The 20,678-nt window shown below is 50.1% G+C and overlaps 1 protein-coding gene across 1 annotated transcript in view; it reads left to right on the top strand.

Annotated features, from left to right (window-relative positions):
• The window catches only part of BCAS3 (BCAS3 microtubule associated cell migration factor), a 568,797-nt gene that overhangs the window by 545,559 nt on the left and 2,560 nt on the right, over positions 1-20,678 (top strand). The window contains 3 exon segments of the mRNA XM_079131371.1: positions 10,687-10,748; positions 10,750-10,752; positions 18,992-19,083. Coding sequence (XP_078987497.1) covers positions 10,687-10,748; positions 10,750-10,752; positions 18,992-19,083 — 157 coding nt within the window.

Here is a 20,678-nt window from a genome sequence, read left to right as displayed (position 1 = left end):
TTAGATGAGGAGTGAGCCTTGGCCCAGGCACGCACATGTGTGTACACACACACACACACACACACACACACACTCTCACACTCTCATGTGCTCTCAGGAGAGAATACAATCCTTCCATCTCTGTACAACTCTAATACAGGCTGCCTTTCCTTTCTGCAAAAATATTGCTGCCCTCTCTATCTCTTGCTGTCAGTGACTACTCCAGTCCTGCATTTGTGCCAGCACAACAGGCCTTGTCCCCACTTGCTGACGTCAGTGGGGCCTTTTTTAGATGTTGATAGACCATTTATTTATATGCGGTGCTGAGGATCAAACCCAGTGCCTCACACATGCTAGGCAAGCGCTCTACCACTGAGCCACAACCCCAGCCCTCAGTGGGGACCTTTTGTTAGGTTGAGTAGACCCTGACTGGAGGTCTCCCTTCTCTTGCTTGCCTGAGTCCCCCAAGACTGTTAGTTCTTGCTGTGAACAGCTCCATCCTGCTACATATGCCTGTTCAGAAAGAAGATCCCGGGAAGGAGAAACTTAAGCCCCTGGGGGAGCCCCGAAAGAGCACTGGGGCCGGGCTTCAGACACCATCGCACTGCCCTGGGAATACTCCAGGCTCTTAAATGTTTGGGTTCAGCAGTTAGGCTTCCCCCTCATCTTCCAGCCCCAGGCCAGTGCCTCTGCTCCTGCACCAAAAGGCAGAGTTATCACCTCCACAGCACTAGCTTAGTAACCTGGCCCTGGCTGCGCATGTCATCATTGGCAATGACAAGATGGAATGAATGTGGATGCAAGGGAGGAAGAGAGGAATTTGGCTAGAGATAGAGAAGTTCCTTATCAGGGCATAGGAGATGGCCATCTCTGAGGACTGGCCCCCTCTACACCCACTTCTTCCCTGGAAAGAAAGACGTGGGCTCGGAAGCTGCAACAAGCCTCGTCCCACACCACTGTGCACACGCGTGCACAGACACTACCGTGCCAGCGCCAGCCAAATGCCCCAGACTCAGGTGATGTGTCCTCAGGCCATTGCTGTCCCACCTGGATCAAGAGATAAGGAGCAGCTCTGTGACTTCCCAGGCCCTGAGCCAGTCTCCTTGGGAGCTGGCTTGAAAGCAGAACCTTCTCCCTTCCGCAACCTTGCCTTCCTAAACAGACACCCACTGCATATCGGGACCCCTGGCCAGCCAAGGCTCCAGGGAACCAGAGCCTGGTGTCACTGGGCTCACCCTAGGAGCCTCCCTCTCCTAAGACCTGGAGAGCTCTTGGATAGGCTTTGTCTGCGGCTTCCTCTCAGAAGCCCTGTGGGCACCTCAGAGGCACTGGGCAGGCAGATCTGAAAGTGCCTTCAGTCAGAGTTGTGGAGCTTCTGCCTGGCATAGACAGAAACCTGTGCAAAACTGGCAGCAGTTCATCTGCCAGACAGCTGAGGGATTCGGAAGAGTCCTTGTGGCCTTAAGCAGGTTTATGAAATTTAAAAGAATGGGAAAAAAAGAAAGAGGAAATTAAAACTGTATGACCCATGGGTCAGAAAATAGGAGACTCCCTTTTTTCAACAGAGGGATTTCATTTCTTCCTCAAACTATCACTAAGAGATTCAGTTGGTCTTTGTGACCATGTTACATGTATTTATTTTTTCATCTCTCTCCATTTTAAAGGCCAGTAAGTAAAGCATGGACTGGGGAAGTTAACCAGTTTCCTCATCCATTCTTGAGAATCACGTTTCACATTTTCCAACTAGAGATAAAATGTCGACCTGGTAGTACAGCCCAGTCTACCTATGCAAGGACAACCCTGCCCAGAGAGAGCCAGGGAATATAGTACCACGTGAGTCAGAATTTCCAGCAAGTCACTCTTTGCCCATAGCAACCTCTGTCCCTCTCTTTCTTCCCTCAGCCCTACTTCTTGGCGGCTCTTAGGACAAACAGATAGGGTGACATGGAGTGTTTGCCTCTGCTGGGTACTCTGATGTACCAGAGATAAGCCAGTCCCTTTAGTGCCTCCCAGCAGGCCCTTCAGGTGATAGAGCAACCAGGGCTGATGCCTCTTTATCAAAGTATGAGTGAAGCACAGAGGTCAAGTGGAAACTTGCTTTCAGTGGACTTTTCCCGAAGCCCATTGTTTATGTGCTGCAGTGGCATAGGTTTAGCTAGTGCTGTGCTGGAGAAGGGTTAACAACAGCTCTCCAAAGAGAAGCAAGCAGCCCTGACTTGTGGATTTCTGTAAAGACTCCTAACGCTGCCATTTTCAAGCTATCAGCTTATCATGCTGCTAGCCGAATTTCAGAAAATGTACCAGTCAACTAACCTGTACCATAGGGCAGAAGAGCTCTCCCAGAAGTAAAATGTTATCTTTAAACAAACTCTATTGTTTGGGGCTGGGGATATAGCTCAGTCGGTAGAGTGCTTGCCTTGCAAGCATGAGGCCCTGGGTTCAATCCCCAGCACCACAAAACAAATGAACAAACCAAAAAACCCTATTGTTCAGAGAAGGGGGCTGAGGAGCTATTGGTCACAGTATACAAAGTGTTGCTTAGATAGGAAAAATAAGTTCAAGATCTATTGTACAAATGGTGACTGTAGTTAGTATCAATATATTATGTTGCTGAAAATGGCTAAGCCAGCACATTTTAAGTGTTCTCACCACAAAAAAATGGTAAGTATGTGAGGTATTGCATATGTTAATTAGTTCAATTTAGCCATTCCACAGTGAATACATATTTCAAAATATCCTGTTGTATGCAATGAATATATACAATTTTTGTTAATTAAAAATAAATTATTTTTTAAGTGGTCTGCAGATCATCAGCACCACATCACTCAGAAGCTGATTAGAAATGCAGAGCTGGCTGGGGATATAGCTCAGTAGTAGAGCCACATTCTTAGCACGTGGAGGCCCTGGATTCAGTCCCCAACACAGCAAAAAGAAAAAGATATGCAGAGTCTCAGGCCCCTTCCAGCCCTATTTCATCAGCATCTGTATTTGATTTGTGTTTTTGGTTTTTGTTTGTTTTTTCTTTCAATACTAAGGATGGAACCCAGGCACTTGCCCTTCTTGCTCTATTCTAAGTTACCCTGCAATATGGCATCTACATTTTAACAAGACTCCCCCCATGTATATTAAAGTTTGAGGAGGTTTATTTTAAAGCATGGCTTATCTATAAGGCAGGCATTACTTCAGTCCTCTGTGATGATTGCTGAGCAGTTAGTCTAATTAGCTCACATATGTGGTGGCGAGTCCAGCCCTAACATAACTGGCTGAATTGCTTTCTTGCTAATGTCCTTGCACCCCTTGCCCCTGTTACTCTTCCATTGTCCCATTCAGCAAAAGTACAGTCTGACATCAGTCTAGTTGTGCTCTTACACCTGGATTGCTGAAGAAAAAAATCATACATTGTTCAGATTGGTCCCTCTACAAATACACAGCCCCTGCACTGAGCCCTGCTGTGTATTTCCTAGTCCCAGTATGCACCCATCTTTGCAGCACCAGCGCCTCAAACAGAGTCCAGCACGTAGCAGACACACAGCAATTATTTGCTGGATGAGGTCTCCCGCATTCCACCTGGGTGCCAGCTGTTCTGCCACAGCCTCTGCCTGCTGCTGATGGCCTGTGGCCTATTTCTGTTCTTAGTGAGATTCCCCAGCACTGAGGGTGTGTGTTGCGTTTTTGATAGTTTTTTCCTATTCTCATCATTTATTAGTGTGGTCAGAGAGCTTAGGTAGTCCCTCATCTTTGAAATCAATCTCTTTCATTCTGTATAGATTCTATTTCAAACTTCCCCATTCCTAACTCATATCTCACCATCTCCTCTCTCACTGAGAGAGAGATGGTGGCCATCATTGGAGACATCTCTCAACTTCTTGCCATCCAGATCCTAAGCTTCCCTGAATCAACTGTCCCCTCTCCTCCTGTAGCAGAGGAGGAGCAGTCATTGCCCCCAGCCTGCCAGCCACAACTGTTCTCCCCAGAGTCCCCGTCTGACTTCCAGGCACCTCAGCCCTGGCCCTGTGAGCCACCCGCTCCTTCTAGAAGCACTCTCCTGAGGGCACCTGCTGCACCACAGCCCCTGGCTTTTCTTCTGCCTCTGGCTCCTTCCCAGTCCTTTTCTAGGTTTCCCTTCCATGTTGTCCTTAAGCTGTCTTGGCCCTCTTCTCTTGTTCCTCAGTATCTCTCAGTCTCTGCCTCCATGGCTTTGATTATTATCCATAATCTGATGGTTTCCAAATAATTTTCAAGTTGGCTTTTCTTCTTACCTCCAGAACTACCTATCCAGTTACCTACTGATGAATCCACATTTAACCAAAAATTAAACTCCTCTTCTCAACCCTTTCCTTCTCCCAGTTCACCCGATCTCATTGTGTACAGACCTATTCGTGACCAGCCACTGTCCTCTCTCTAGATCTGTCTCTTGCAGCTCTGCGCAAACTCCAGCCATACCAAATCCCAGAGGACCCTGAGCACATGGGAGCTCTCTATGCATATTTTTTCTTTTGCCTGGAAAAGGAAAACCCCCAGAGCCCCCTCCCCTCTCGATCATCCTCCTCAAAATAACTCAACTAATTCCTGCTTAGCAGACATTCCTTTCAATATTGCCTTTTCTAGAAAAATAGAATTTAAAAAAAATAAATAAAACATGGACTTATTCCAATTGTTTTCTGTCTAGGTAAAGATATAACTCAATATTAAAAAAAAAAAAAGATTTTAAATAACCATCTGGGTACACATTAAGTACATTTTCTCTTTAAACTTTGACCTTTTTGCCAGGTGTGGTGGCACAATCCCAGCGACTTGGGTGGCTGAGGCAGGGGGATCACAAGTTCAAGGCCAGCCTCAACAACTTAGTGAGACACTGTAAAAAAAATTTTTTTTTAAGGACTGGGGGTATAGCTTGGTGGAAGAGTACCCCCGGGTTCCATCTCCAGTACCAAAAGAAAAGAAGAAAAAAGAAAAAAAATCCCATATACTTTAGCTCTTTTGATCACTAGTTAAACCTTATCTTTCTTTTCTGCCTTTTCCCACATCTCATGTCAAAAGCCCAGGCCTTGTGCATAGACCCCAGCCCCCTGGTTAAATACTGTGCACACGTCTCTGTGGCAGGCAGCCTACTTTTACTGCTGTTGACTCCTAAGAGCTCGTGAAGTCAGCTCTCAATTTCATGAGGGATTGTCTCATCCAGTGACTGTTGTTTCCTGTAGGCCTGGACTCACTATTACTTTCTCCTTTACAGCCCTTTACAGTATTAAGTGGGGCGGGGGGACAACTCCATCTTTTTCTGTCTACCATGTCCTTAACGATCTCTGTTTAAGTCCAGAAGCACTTATTCCTTCCTGGGAACCACTCTGTAGGCTCTATCTTTTCCTCTTACCTTCTGTCAAAATTTCCTGACTCCGTTCACCCAACTATTCAGACTGCCACAAAACAATATTACAAGCAGTCTAGTATTTTCTATTTTATACCTTTGTTTTTAAATGCAGTCATGAGGGCTGCTACTGATGTATTTCAGTGGCAGAGTGCTTGCCCAGCATGCACGAGCACTTACCTAACACACATGAGGTCCTGTGTTCAAGAGCCAGCACTGCAAAAAAAAAAAAAGAAAGAAAGAAAAAAGAAAAAAGAAAGAAAAGGTGGTCACAACCCACTAAAGGGATTTTCATAACACCTCAGTGAATTGTAATCTGCCGTTTGAAAAATCAGTGCTCTAGCTTTTGCTAAATCCTCTGACTCTTAATTACTCAGCAGAAAAACCTTTAAGATTATTTTCAACTAAACTTTTCCAAAAATTTCTGTCAGAAACTACTTTTATTTATTGAAAGAATGGGCTTTTTTTCTTCTTAACATGAAAAAACACATTTCGAATATTAGACACAGTTTTTAAATGGTTATAGAAAGTTTCAGTAAGTTAATTAACAAGTGTCTGTTGATTGCCTGTGCTTTGCATAGACAACCTAAAAGCAGTATTTGTGTGTGTATGTACGTGTGTGTGCATATGCCCACAAGCACAGGCTTACTACTAACATCCTTAATTTCAGGACTATAGAAATTAAAATGCTGAAAGGTGGGAGCTTTTGTGACAGGAGTTGATTAGATGTGTACCCTAAACCAAATAACTCAGTATGTTGGGCACCCTGGCCCCCAGTCCTACCTCTAAGATTAGCAAATTCAGTGGGCTTTGGAACTCCTACTTGTCCTCTTACTGAGGATTGGGAACATCTTTGTGAATTCCTTCAAGGGCTATATTAGTCCCTCTCTCCCTGTCACAAAGTGTCACAAAATCAGTTAATAATACTTGCAGGCACCAGGGCAGTGAACTAATTCTCTGATTTTTTTCAAACCTTCCTACTCACTGGTCAGCCCCATATTCAGAGCAGATAATTGAATCATCAGTGTTCACCATAAAAACTAGTTGACCACATCAGACTTTGCAGACATTTCAGAGGATGGGGTGGTTGTTAGAATTTCCCCATCCCACCAATGAAAAATCTTCAAGTCAGAGAGAAGAACTTTGCCCCATCTGCTTGCGCCCCTAGTGATCTTTAACCTTGCAGGACTGTGGCTGGAGGAGCTGGCAGTGATCCCTTTCCTGATGCTGGAATTTTCTAAGGGAGGGTTGGGCAACCTCCTGTCCTGGTCAGCTACCCTCTTCCTATCTAAGCAAACCTGGGAGCTGAAAACACCACTTTCACAGGGACCTAGGTGGTTCATAGCCCCATTGGTGACAGTCCCCTGCCTCACACAACCACTAGGATGCTTTGATTTTCCCATTGAATCTTCTGTTCTGTCTTCTTATAGCCTCTGAATTGAAGTGGTGTTCCCCATACCCTGGGAAAGCTTACCATGTCTTGGCCTCCTGAGAGGAAGAATATCTGTTCTCCCTAATGCCTGATATGGTAGCACAAAAGATCCAGTCTTTAGTCTTTTATTATTTTTTCAAATTCTTACCTCTCCAGCTTCCTGAATTCCTTTCCCCCTTCTCAAAATGGGAGAAGATGATCCATATAACCAGACTCACTCACTTTCTCTAGGCATAGCTTCTGACTTGGTCTTGCCAAAGACTCTGGGCTTCTCTGGCTAATAGCCTTGATTGCCTGCTGCTTCTAAAATGCCTCCTCTTGCTTCAAGACCAGGTTCCTTGACAAACACCATCACCATTCAAGAAATTTAGCCAGGCATCTAGGGCCTTTCCTTTACTTTATCAAAACGGGCCTGGATTTTCCCTCTTTCTCCAACATTTACAAAAATGCTTTCAGTGTCTTCTCTCAGAGACTCCTCGGCGGCCCCATGCGCTCTCTCTGTGGTTGTAGCAGGCAGACCAGCAGGCCTCTGTAGGCATCTGCCATGTCCCACACCAGGCTGGGGGAGAATAAGTAAGCCATGGTTCTCACCTTTGAAGAGATGATAGCCCTGAAGAGGGCAGCGGCACTGAACTGGAGGTCTATTCTCTGACTCCTAATCCCAGCTTCCCACCAGGGCCCAGCTAATGAGCTGGACAAAGCAGAGGTCAGTCCTGTACCCCTGCCCACAGGGCATATTCTTTCTAAGATGCAAAAAAAGAAACTGTAAACTTCTTAGCAATAGATGCCCTAATTGCTGAGGGTGGGAGAAGAGAGTAAGCTCCCCAGTGCATGGGGCCTCCCGGAGATAGAGCCCAGTCCCACAAGCAGCCCTGCTCAGAACGGGAGGGAGCAGCTGCTGAGGCTGTGGGATAGCGGTGGCTGCAGCAGGGGTGGCCTTGTGGGTGTTGCTATTTGTGTCTCAGTTCAGTGTCAGGTTGCCTGTTCCTAGCTATTTTCCACTGGTAGGAAAGGCCAAATCTGAGAGTCCTTTCAGTTCCCAACACCCAGCCACTGCCTCTGGGAAGAATGTTTGTTTTTCCTTTTTGGTGGGATTTGGAAGCTGTCATCAAGAAGTGGGGGAAGCCTGTGACCCTAGGCCTTTCCCTCTCTGGGTTCAATTTCCTTCTCTTAGACGATGGGAGAAGGAAACAGTAAATATGGTAAGCATTAACCTCCTATCCCTGTGGAGTGCTGGCCACCGTCCTACCAAGGACTTTGCACCAAGCACTTTGTATCACCTCACTTACCCCTCACGACAGCAACGATGGCCACCCAAGAGGCTCCTATGCCTCAGACTCTGCTTGCCACCTAAGTGTCTGCTGATCCTCACAACGCTGGCAGGTAGATAGATGGTCTCTCCAGTTTTCAAACAGAGAAATAAGAGACTTGAAGTGAGATCATAACCAAAGGATAGGGGATTAAAGTGAGGCCTCTAGGAAGAGTGCTCTGTTCTTAGCGTTCTGGTGGTCTCACCTGACCAAAGATGACCTGCCCTTCACACAAAGTAGAAGTTCCCCAGTAGAAGGACTTCCACTTCAAGGAGGGTCTGCCTGACTGTTGTCTCACGTTCCTAGTCAGAAAGTGCCCAGGGTCTATACCTTCATACCCAGGCTCCTTGCTGGGAGGTCTCAGGTCTCTCACAGGCCTTCCCACCTTCCTCTCCAGCTGCTCCTTTCCCTCTCCGCACTAAGCCTTTCAGGTTTCCCCACCACCACCTCATGCAGACATGCATGCCCCCATCTGCTGGCATGTCGGTCCCCCCTGAAGTGACCACTGCCCTCCACCTCTGCCCACTGACCTCTTTAGACCCCTCCTCTGTGATGCCTTCCCCGACCGTGTGTCCCTCTTCATGTCTGTACTACTTGCTCACGGGACACTCAGCCACGGGCAAGTAGCATTTGTTGCCTTTTCCATTAACTACCAACGGCAGGTTCCTTCTGTGTGCCACTGGGGAAAGGGCCAGCTCTCGCGGTCCCTTCAGCCCCTCCCTCACCTATAGTGATGTGAGTTTTGTCTTGACCCAATTCCGGCTCCCTGGGCCCTGTCTGAGTCATCTCTGTTACCTTTAACCACCGCCTGGAAGCTGAGCCCGGCATCCAGCAATGGGACAAGAGCCAAGCCGAGACTCAGTTAATGTTTGTTGAATGACTAGACGGGTTTTTGTGGCCTCTGAGAGGTAAATGAAAGCCAGGCAAAGCAATGGGAAGAGCCAGTTTGCTTAAAAGACATACTGGTTAGTTTCAGGCCAGGTCTCAGCTCTCATGCCAGCTCTCTTTCCCCACCCCCTCTCTTCTGTCCTCTGGAAGCTGCTGCCAGGTGCAGAACCTGTAAAGGGCCTGGAGCGCTGAGAAGCTCCTTGCACATTTCCTAGTTCCCAAAAGCCTATTTCAACCCCTTACCAAGGTGCACTGATACTTGTCAACAAGAAGGAAGTGCTAGTGTGACCTCCTTGGTGACCCTTCAGAGTCTCCTTTCCAGGTGTTACCGCAACATGGAAGTGAGAGTGACTGAGAAAATGTAGAGGCTTGGACAGCCAGTGGGGGAGGCTGTCAGACCCCAGAGCAAGGGCCCTACACAGGTAAATGGTTAACCAAAAGGAGGATTTTTCTGGGTACCTCCTCCTCTGCCAGAGAATTCACCTTTAATCATTGGCCCTTCTGTGAGGTGTGAACAAAGTGGAGCATCGCATGGCTGGTTAAATGCCCACCTTTTCCTTCTGCCCTCACCTTCTCAGAAGGTGGTGGGATGCATGCAGACCAGCCCCCAGGTGCCATGGCTGGGAGGCGGGGAGGGCACACAGGCACACAGAAAGCAAAGTTGGAAATGACCTCTCAGAAACCAGCGCCTTGGCTCTTAGACTCAAGAGGGAGAACAAGAAGGCCAGGCCACATGGAAGCCTGATTGCATGTAACAGAGGACATTTTAGAGTGCCCACACCAGAAACCACTGCCCTACCTCTGACTTTTGGAGATTTCTGCTCCCTTTTCTGTCCCCAGGGACCTGCACACCCACTGCCTAAGACATATTTTAAGTTTGCTGACAGAATCCCCGTGTGCCAGGCTGCCCAGACCTGTCACATGCGTCTTATGTAGTGTAACTCCATGGCTTGCGGTTCCATCCCTCTGCGCACTTAATGGAGTTTCAGGAGAACCACCCAGTCACTCCATTGGTTCAGGCTGAGTTCTTTCCATTCTGTTCCCCCTGTGCTCATTTTACTGGCACCATCCACTCCTCTCTAGATCCCAGCTGGCCGGGACCAGCGTGCCTTCTCAGCTTTGATTTGTGTTACTGTTTGGTGCTGTCCTTTGGGTGCATTGGGGGAATATAGGCCAAGCCTCCCAGGGGTCCCACTTCCATCTAGCAGGGCCTGGTCCTTGGAAGGCTTGGTGCATCTTTGGTTTCATACTTTATTCATCCCCAAGCCACTGAGAGCTAAATATGAGCACACCGTTAATGCACTTGAGCATGTCTCCGTGATCCTTCCTCTAAGCAGCCCAGCCACACTGCCAAGCAGCTTCGAACTTCAGGCCTGATTCCTAAGTCCATGGAATCCAAAAGGAGGAAGAAAACCTGAGGCCCACCCAAGAGGCCAGCTTTGCCCCCACCTCCTTCCCTGCTCCAGCCTTGTGCCACAGGCGGAATACAGAACTTGGTTGACATGACTTGGGAGGAGGAAGCGAGGGAAGGATGAAGCAGTTTAGACTACTGAGAAGTCTGTAAAGCCCGGAAGTGCTGTGCCTTGGAACAGAGCGTGAAACCACCTGCGAAGTGCTCAGTGGTCAAACCTGATTTTGATATCTACTCGACCTGTGCTCTTAAAGGTCCATGGTGTGATCCTCCTTAAAGAAATATTTTATTTTCAATACAGACACAGCCCTTGACGTAGCAGTAAAAAACATCACCCCTGAGAGACACATGGCTGTGAAGTGTTTTGGTATGTAACCTGCCTTTGACTCTATGGAGGGCTTCATCCTACTGCTCTCTGTCCCTCAAGTGGGTGCCCTCTTACCCACTGTGGGCTTCTGGGGGCACTGGAGTGAGGGCAAGAGGTCAGCTCAGACAGGAGGTGCCTTCTGCAAGGGACTGGTTTGGGATGGGGAGTAGCTGTCATCCTTCACCCAACAAGAGTTTCTTTGAGAAGGCCACTCCCTGCCCCCCACTCTGAAGATGGAAGTCAAATTTTCGGACTCTGCTGTGCAGAGCAGAGAGGTCACTAGGCTCTAATGCATTTACCATTGACTGCCCCTCTTGTAGTGCGTCTATTAGTGAGTAATTTGATTTGTACCTATTCATTTGCAGTCCCTGCAGGAGCCTGGAGCTGGCCCCTGGTATAATTGGTGCTGTCTCTATTTTTACATCATTAGATTAGCCCCGACTCCTGGCCACTTGTTGTCTGCGCTTGTCTGTCCATTTATACAACCTAATGTAACACAAAATTCATTACTGATCACATTACTTTCAACTCTGAAGCCAGCCTCGTGATAAACATTTGGTTAACCCCTTCCTACCCACGGGAGGGCTGACGGAACAAATGCACTTCTACTCGACAGGCAAATCAATATCTTAATACACCAAAGTGGAATTGCATTTCTAGATTTGTTATTCCTCCTGGAGGAGCAAATGGAAAGGCTCGTCTGAGCTAGCTGAATTGAATAATGAATAGCACCCCGGCACCAGCAGCCAGTCTGCGAAAGCAGCACAAAGGCAAGCCCGGCACCCGCCCAGCCGCTTTCATCTGGGCAGGCGGCAGGGCAGCGGCTCGCCCTGATCGCCGCTCTCTCCCTACTGCCACCTGTGGGCTCCACAGCACAGGTTGGGGCCCTCCAGAGGTCAGATACCTTGCCGGAGTCCATTCCTCTTGCTAGCTTTGGCCTAGGACAGCTGGACCAAGAAGTGGGTTGGGTCCATAAAACCTTATTCACTAATGTAAAGGCTCCCAGACACATGGCAGTGACACTAAATGCCACCAGTTAAACCCATTACTAAACTTTCATATTTCGATACAATTATTTAAAAACTCTTTATGTTTAAAGCCAGGTCAGTGAAACCAGCATTATTGATTCTCGTCAGCTCTTTGTGTGTGTGTGTGTGCGCATGCACACATGCATGCACACGTGCTCTTTCCCTGGGTAAGCATTCCTTGGCACATGAATGCCATGTGTGCCTCTATGTAGTTCCTGTTCTCTGGTAGGAATGTTTGTGAGCAGCAAGTACTCTAACACAGGCATCTTAAAGAGACCTCAGCACAGCTTTATTGAATCTAGAATATTCTGCCCTGCCCCCACCTTGTTCAGCCCACACCCACAATAAGTCATTAACTCACAAGACAGTTTGTTTTAAAAGAAAAAATCCCCCCACTTATTAAGAAACACTCATAAAGCCTACACCACAGTGATTAGAAAAATAGGCATAGAGGAAATAGAATGGAACCCATTACCATGAAAGTCATAAATCCCTAAGTAAAAAGAAAGCATAAACTGAAGACACTCGGGAACATTCTGCTTGACCTTGTGGAAGTCCTGAGCAGGAGGCCGAGGAGAGGCAGATAGGGAGGCACTGAAGCTGTGGTCAGCGGTTAGCAAGTGTCCTTCCAATTGACAGGACACCCTCCTTGTCAGGAAGAACTGAACCTTGGACCCTGCTGTGCCTTCACCTGTTCAGAGTCCTCGCAGGTCAGAAATGACAAGCTTTCTTGAGACACTGAGTCCTAGGGAGTCCTTGAGAGGGCTCCGATGCCACTCTTGTCCTTGTCTGTGGATGAATGGTTCCTCCTCCCTATATGGGGTGGGTGAGCAGGGGTGGTGGCCGTCTATGCAGCAGTCTTGAGGCCACAAGATAAAAAGTAAGAAGTTTGGAGGAATTACCTCACCCTGCCCCGGGCAATGGGGTCAGGCCAGGGCACAGGGGGCTCCTTGTCCCAAAGTCTCCAGAATCATAACTCTCAAGGGCTTCCTGTTATGAGGAGCTATGAGGAAGGGAGGCCCTTTGGTGGGGTACAAGACTCCCCATTATCTCAGCAGTGGAAGGAAACTGGTATCACTGAGGTGAGCCCCGAGGTGGTGACTGTCTCCTCAGGGCTGGAGGAGACCCTTTCAAGTGGGGGCAGCACCCTTCCTCACCCAACCCACCCTTAGTGTGCTGACTTGGCTCAGCCAAGAGCTGCAGCTTTGCCTCAGCTGGTAATTCTCTCAGGTGGGTGAGTGGGGCAGGGCGGGGGCCTCTGCCTGTCCCACGCTGGCCCCAGCCCCATGAGCTCTAAAAAACAGATAAGAGCACAAAACAGGACAAACCAGTGGCAGGGAAGAGAGTGAGTCTGCCAGCGGAATGAGGGGCTGTGATTTCTTAACCTTGTTGGAAAAGGGGGAAAGCCACATCTTACCAAGCTCTTCCGCTGCGTCGTAGAGAATTTAATTACGTTTGGACATTTGAATGAGAACCAGATGTGGCTCTGGCCCCGCCGGCCAGCAACGTTCAAAGCGCAGTGTCTCTCCTGCGGCCTGCAGGCCCTGTGATATCTCATAGGGCTGTGGGCTAGCTCGGGAGGTCTCCTGCCTGGGAGCTGGGGTGGGAGTTTCCAAGCTTTGTGGCTGGACTTCAGGGGACAGGCAGGTCAAAGCCAGTTGCCAGGCACCTGGTTCCCAGGGAGATTTTCCAAACTCTGTCTCCTCTTCCAAACCATAGGGAGTGGGCATGAATGCCAGTGTCTAAGACTCCTCCCGGCCCCTCATTAGCACCCAATACAAAGAAGTCATGTCAAGATGCTGGACATTTGCTGAACCCATTTGCTGTGCTGCTCTCAGTGAGCCTTAAATGGCTGAGGCTCTGTCCCCAGTATTGTGTTAAGGACCTGGAACTAGAAAAGACACTTCAACTCCCCCCTGTGCTGCTGCAGAGGCCTCCACTGCTGGACAGTCTTCTAACCAGTGGTGTCTAATGCATGTGCCTCTTAGCGCCACATCCCGCTGTTTTCTCATTAGAGGCGCACACACCCAGTGAGGTCCCTAGAGCACATCCTCCCCGTCAACAGATGCCGAAGCAGATGAGAAGCAGAGTGATTTGACCAGGTCCTTCAGCACATCTGTGACAGCACTGGGGCCAGAGCATGTCTCAGCCTCCTGCCACAGCCCTTCTCCTGACCATCCACAGGGACCTCTGCAGGGCTTCTCCTGCATCTCATTGACTTGAGGCCTGGCTTCAGCCAGTCTTCAGACACCTCAGACCTGCAGGTGTGAGTGGGGTCAGCTTAGCTGTTATTGTCCCCACATATAATAGGCTACAACAGGATCTACTCTGCCTTGGCCAGGACTTAAGAGTACTAATGTGATGGGCTCTGAAAGGTCACAGGGGATAGGGTACCAATCAAGGTAGTCTGGACAGGTGATCTTTCTACTGCCTCCTTTGAAGCTGAGACTTAGGGAGGCTTGGGTGGCATGGGTTTCCTGGGAGTGGGCTGTGACAAGCCCTTCCAGTTCAAGTTTTTTCCTGCCTAGGATTGATATGGCAGCCTGGCTGTTGTAGGGAGGGGACCTGGGAAAAGGTGCCAGTCCCTAACCAGGCCAGTGCTTCAAAGGCTGTGAAGGAGAATCCAGGGCTTTGCCTGGAACTCTGGTGCCCTGCCCCCACCTACACACACACACACACACACACACACACAAACACACACACACACACAGTGGCAGCTCTAGCAGAGACGGCATAGGGGCCATAAAGGACAGGCCTGGTGAACATGGGGCAGGACTCAGGGTGGCCTCCCTCCTCAGTCTCCTGAGTCCTTACTCTTCAGGCCTCCCACTCTTTGCTACTTTTATTGCCCCATATTCCCACATCTCCTGTCATAGTGCCCCTGTCCCTAATGGGCCTGCCAGGGATTTGAAGATCTAGCCTACCTCCAAGCCCCTGCTTCCTGGTGTTTAATGCTACATTGGACTACTGCCGTGAAGAGAGTTCCTAGGAGCCTGAGAACCTTTCCTCTTCGGCTCTTAGAGGCAGAGGGGATGGGGAAGAAGGAGAGGCACCTTTTGCCCAGTTTCTCTGGGCAGAAGCTAAGGCACAGAGAGGCCCTCGTTTGCCCATCCCACAGTTTCTTCATCATCCTTTCCTGGTGGAGATCACCACTTTTACCTTCTAGGGTCATGGATGCCCAGAAGCATCTGAAGTCTTCCCTGAAACCCTGCTAAACATGGCCCCTGTGGCCAAGGGAAGCAGTTCCCAGATGCCCAAGCCGAAAGCAGCTGATGTTGAAGGCAGGGGTGGCAGGATAGGCTCTGGAGTCCCGACTGCATTCTGTCATGATGTTCTGGGCCACAGTACCTGAAGGAGTCATGAACAAAAGCTGGGCAAGGAGAAATACAGAGGATACTTGGGAGCCCCGTGGGTTGAAAGAGACTCCAGCCCTGAAGAAGGACCCAGGCTGCGGCCCTTAGGCAGCTGTCGAGAGTACTCAGGAGTGCTAGGCTGTGTATGTGGTCAGACACCAGAAGTGTGTGGCATCAGCTGGCCAGGGGTCTAGACTCAGACACAGGTGTTAAGCCCAAGAGAGCGGAGGCCAGAGCCAGCCCTGCCTCTCATCTGCTCTCTGGTTCCAGCAGCCCAAACCAAAATTCCTATGATCACAATAGGAGGAGCCTTTTCAACCTCACATCAGCTTCCAGAAGCTGCCACCTTCCTTCCTCAAGCATGCCTGGCAAGGGAGCAAAAGCCCCGGCTGGAGGAGAAAGGTGACGCCTGTCTCAGACTCCTCTAGCCTCAGCCCCAGCCTCCCAAGACCTCCTGGGAGTGGACAAAGAGAACCCCTAATCTGTTGGAGTCTCTATAAGTTTCGAGGCCTGAGGGAGATTCCTGAGGGGGAAGCCCAGAGAGGCACATGAGCAGGAAAGGTGGAGGAGAGCCAGGCAGCTCAGAAGTGGGTATGCTGAGTGTGAGAAAAGCGAGGCCTCCCTGTAGGCTGCCTCCTTTAACTGCTGCACTTTTAACCTCCTAAAAAGTGCCTTGGGGGCTGAGGCTGGCTCCTGCCCAGAGTGTGGTCTCTGACAGCACCGGCAGGGTTTTAGAGGCAGTCTCAGCCTGCTCCATCTAGGTCTCTCTGAACAGGACCCCACCTCCCCAGCCACTCTCCAAGGGAAAGTAGCAGTTTCTAGACCCTAGTCTGGTATAAGACAAGTCATGTCTTCCAGAGTCACCTTTTCTAGCTGGCATCTGGGCCAGCCCTCCAGGTTCCAGCCCCAGGAAGCTTCCAACGCTGCTTAGACTCCAGGAGATGCATTCACACCGCCCTGTTTGCAGGACTCTTCCTGACAAAATTGCTTGCTTAGGACGGACCCCATTTGAACCAGTTTGCAGGACTTGTTTACAGTCCTGTGGTCCCCTGGTCGTCTTACTGTATATCAAGGAAAGATGCTGAAAACTCCAACTTCTTAACAAAAGGAGTACAAACACAGACACACCTGACTCCCCAAGAACCCTTATGCCGAAGGGTTGTTTTGACTCACTCCTCTGAGTCAGGCAGTTGGCAAGACAGAGCAGTGTGGCTGGCTACTCTGGGCTGTGTGGCCATCCACCGCCCTGGGCTTCCATGGAGCCCACCCCAGGCGAGGGTCTCAGCCACAGCTCCTGCTAATGTGGGAGAACTGGGCGGTAGATGCAGGAGAAAAATCAATGCATGTCAACAGGGCTGGAAATTTATTTTCCATCTTGGAAGAGGGTGTTAGCAAAGAAGCAAGGAGGGAAATGAAAAGCTGTAAACACATATCTGCCATCTACCTCCCTGGGCTATTTCTAGATTAAAAATAATCTGTCCCAGGATCCAGTGGGAGGCTGAGGTGGTAGGGACCTGGGTGGCAGAGGCCTCTGCTTGGGAAGGAGGCTGGGGAGGGACCTTGAAGTTCTGTGGATAATCTCAATGACTGATTCAATTGCAACAATAATAGTAACTCACATTTGCTGACTGGAAGCTTTAAGCACTTTGTGATGTGCTCTACATGCATTATTTAATTTCATTCTTACAACCAGGCTATGAAGCAGACATTGTTAGACTTATGTTCAGGAACCTTGAGGCACAGAGACTTGAGTAATTTGCCCAGTCTCCCAGGAAGCAGGTGGCCAGAGCCTGTGCTCTCAGTCTCTTCCTACACTGCCTGGGCAGAACTAATCTGGGCAGAACCTTCCACTAACCTCTGCCCACCACCCTAGCACAGCCGGAAGTGGGCGTGGCCACGGGCGGGGACGACTCCTCCCACATGATCTAATCCCACTCCCACCAGGCAGCGTGGGTGGTTAGTTTAGGACAGGGGTGTGCGCCTGCATCCAGGGCCCAATAAAAGTGCTTTGCTAATCCCTTTAATGAGCAGCATCTTGACGCTCACTTACAGAGTAAGGCTGGCTGGAGCCTTGGAGGAAACTGGAGAGGTCAGGCAGTAGGTGCTGCTCCTTTTGTGGTGGCGGAAGTGCCAGGATTGCCCCAAGGCTGAGCCTGAGCCTGGACCCAGTCACCCTCTTCCCAAACAAGCACAACACTGCTCTCACCGACCCCTCTGGTGTCCCAAAAACAGACTTCCCTCTAAAGCCCTAGACAGACTCCACAGTGCCTCCAGGGTCTCAGGACTGGCCTGTCCAAAGAACACCAGGGCCAAAGTTGAACTTCAGCTTGTGGTCTTCTACCGGGGTCTCCCACCCACCTGGGCTACCCAGCTTGCCCCAGCTCTCACTCAGGCCTTGTGCCCTCAGCAGTTCACACCCTTGCAAGGGAACAAGGGAACACACCACATGTGGCTGGTGTGCCATCTGTCCCCAGCACTACACTGCTCATCAGCTCGCACCCATAGCTCCCAGGAGTGTCTGGGAGGTGAGGTACCCCACTGCACGGTGACAGCCAGCGGGGATATTCAGTTGTGGGCAGTCAGTTCTACTCCCTCAGACTGAGCAGACCTTCCCTGTGTCTTCCTCCACATACATTCCCAGGTAATCAGGGTCACTTCTGTCCAAGTCCAGCCACCCCTGTCAGTTCCCCTGATACTTTGGAAGTTTGACAGGCTGTGTATGTGGTGGGAATGATATGAGGATCCAACTTTCTCATTCTTTTGCTTTTTTCATAAGAGCAGAGGCTCCTCCCTTTTAGTTGCTGTTTCTCCCCTTGTCCCTATCCCCTGTGACAGACCCATCCCAGCCCATGATAGGGAGGGGCTGCTGTGGGTCAAAAGTCAGTTTTCCAGTAAGAGGCAGCAGGGACCAGTGGACATAGCCAGGGGTGGGGGTGTGTGGGGGGGGGCAGGCTTAATGGTGCCTGGGGTTGTTGGGGTTGTGTGGCTTTCCCCTGGACCACTTCCCCCTCAAATGATAACAAAACCCAAGGCCAGTGGCTTCCTCTTCATCCTTGGTTTTGCTCTCTGCAAGATGGGGATATGGTACCCACCTCCCGGGAGTCCCAAGTTCCTGGAGAATGTGAGGTGGAAATCAGATTTTCTTATGTCTGGTCCAGGCATTTCCCTGGAGGTTACTCCTCATCCCCTGCCCCCACTTAGAGGCTGCAGAGTGAGCGCTCTTAGAGCCCACTTTCCCCAATAGCAGAACCTCTATGCCTATAGTGGGGAGGCTGATGGGGGTGCTTCTCCAGTCACGTAGCCCCCGACCTGCTTTCCTGGGCCCCAGCAGGTTTCCGGTGGATTCTTCCACAAGTCCATCTCCACAGCAGGAGAGTTGTCCAGAGTTGGCGGGCTTGGGCATGGGGAGGAGGGCAGCAGCCCGTGCTGGGCTGCAGAGTGAGAAGGTCCAAGGTGTCCCTGAAAACTGTGCAGCCCATCCCCTCCCCTCTTCCTCTCCCAGAAACCTACCTGCATGGGGTCCCATCTGGCACTGCATGGGCGTAGGTTCTCATCTTCCGCCCTTCCGCAAACAGTTCTCATGCTCAGTGCGTGACTCCTCTTCCCCCACCCCCGTGCTGAAGGGGTCACACGGTTCCATCTCTGGGACTCCCAAGACCTGTCAGTCTCCAGCTGTCCACACATGCATGTCACTGTCCTCCTTGACTGCAGAATTCCGCTGCGAGCTTGCCCTCTTCCCAGTGTGACACCCCCATGCCTCCTCACACCCTCTCCACCTGCTTGCAGAGATCACTGTACTTCTCGATCATTGTCCATATCTTTTCCAAAAAGATTCCTCAATGCTTTTCTTTTCAAAAGGGAAAAAAAAAGGAAAAAAAAAAACAATGCCAACAGCCCAGCGTCCGTGAGCAACCCAACAGTAACAAAGCATGCGTTCGGGATGGAGGAAGGTAAGGCCACATGTTTCCATTTGCCGCTTGCTCCTAGGGCTGGGCGGCTGGGATGACTCCAAGGGGGGATCCTGCGTACACCCCTCGTCCATGCCTCCCTTCTTCAGTGGGAAGAAGAGACCAGGGGTTTGACAGAGACACATAGGAAAGTACCCGGGAGACTATCCCAGGACCAGCCAGGCCCCTGCTTCTTTTCCTATTGCTCTATGCTGGAAAATGGCTCTCCATCTTCCCTTCCACCATTCATTCATTCATTCATTCATTCATTCATTCATTCATTCCAGAAGTGATTTTTGAACACAAGCTGTTTTCCAGGCTGTAGTTTTGTTGCTGGAGAATACAGAGCACCACCACCACCACCCCGACCCAGGATGCTGCACCTGGAGGGGAACATACTTGGGAGCTTTGGAGGACCTGGCTAGGAGTTAGCATGGAGCTTGGTGGGGGCTGGTGGGTTCTGCAGGGGAACAGGAAGTGCTTGCAGAGGAGTGAACACCCATGCAAAGCTTGGGAAAATGAGCAAACACTCTGGCCCAGGGAGCCTGGCTGGCTTTTCAGTCAGAGGAAGTAGCAGGAACCCAGGTACAGGGGCCTAGAGAACTGTCTACTCAGGCTCCTTACTTGGGTTCCTCAGATAGAACAGTGTGGAACATTGGGGAGGCAGAGCATACAAGGCAGGACCAGAAGACTGTTTGGTAGAGCTGGGGAGTTTAGACCTCATTCTGGGGACCATGAGGGTTTGCTGATGGTCTTTAAGCAGATGAAAAGCAAGAAGAGGTTAGTGGACAAACCACTCTGCCTTGCTGTGGGAATAGGTGCAAGGGTGGGGTCTGGAGGTCAGGATCCCAAGTGGGCAGTGCAAGCAAACCAGGGCAGTGGCAGAGAGAGAGGTATACAGAAGACAAAGTCAGAAAAGCCTTGGTTACCCCAGGATGTGAGGATGAAGGAGAAGCATGCCCATCTCCCTCTTACCCAGGCCTAAGCAGTGAAGAGAAAATATAAGCAGGGCAGCCCAGGCTGTACCTGACTCTCAGATCAACAAATTCATTTTGTAGTCACATGATGATTGTGGGGAGCGTCCGTTCAGACTTGTGTGGTGGGGTCACTGAGGCTGCTGAGGGTGTTGCTGGGGACAGATACCAAGGGGCAGTGCGGTTCCACGCTTGGTCTTGGGCTTTGATTTCCTCAGCTTCCTTGGTGGTGTGAATGTGTCACATTTTGCATCAAGACTGTTGGAACTGTCCCTCTGCTCAGAAAAGGGGTCACCCTTCCCCATACTAGTGGCCCTTTCTGCTCCTTCATCTGGGACTTTCTTCCTCCTGCCTGGTGTCCAGATCCCAAGGAAGACCCTGCTTTTCTTGCTCCTGCCATGCTCTTTTCCTGTCCTCCTGGCCCTGCTGTCAGCGCCCCCTAGTGCCAGGACAGCCACGCGGAGGTCATGGGCCTGGGAAACCCAGAGGTAACCTCAGAGGTTGCCCCCAAACTTCCTCGGCTTGCTTGTGGGTAAAGAAGGGAACGGAGGATCTCTCTTGGAGTCTGAAGATTCCCTATAGAAGGTCCAGGGTCTACTCTTTCGCTTTTCCATCCTCTCCCTC

Source organism: Sciurus vulgaris (genome assembly GCF_902686455.1).
Source record: "Sciurus vulgaris genome assembly, chromosome: 3".
In the NCBI taxonomy this organism is placed as follows: domain Eukaryota; kingdom Metazoa; phylum Chordata; class Mammalia; order Rodentia; family Sciuridae; genus Sciurus; species Sciurus vulgaris.
The sequence above is the reverse complement of the archived record's forward strand: the minus strand, read 5'-3'. Positions and strand labels throughout refer to the sequence as shown.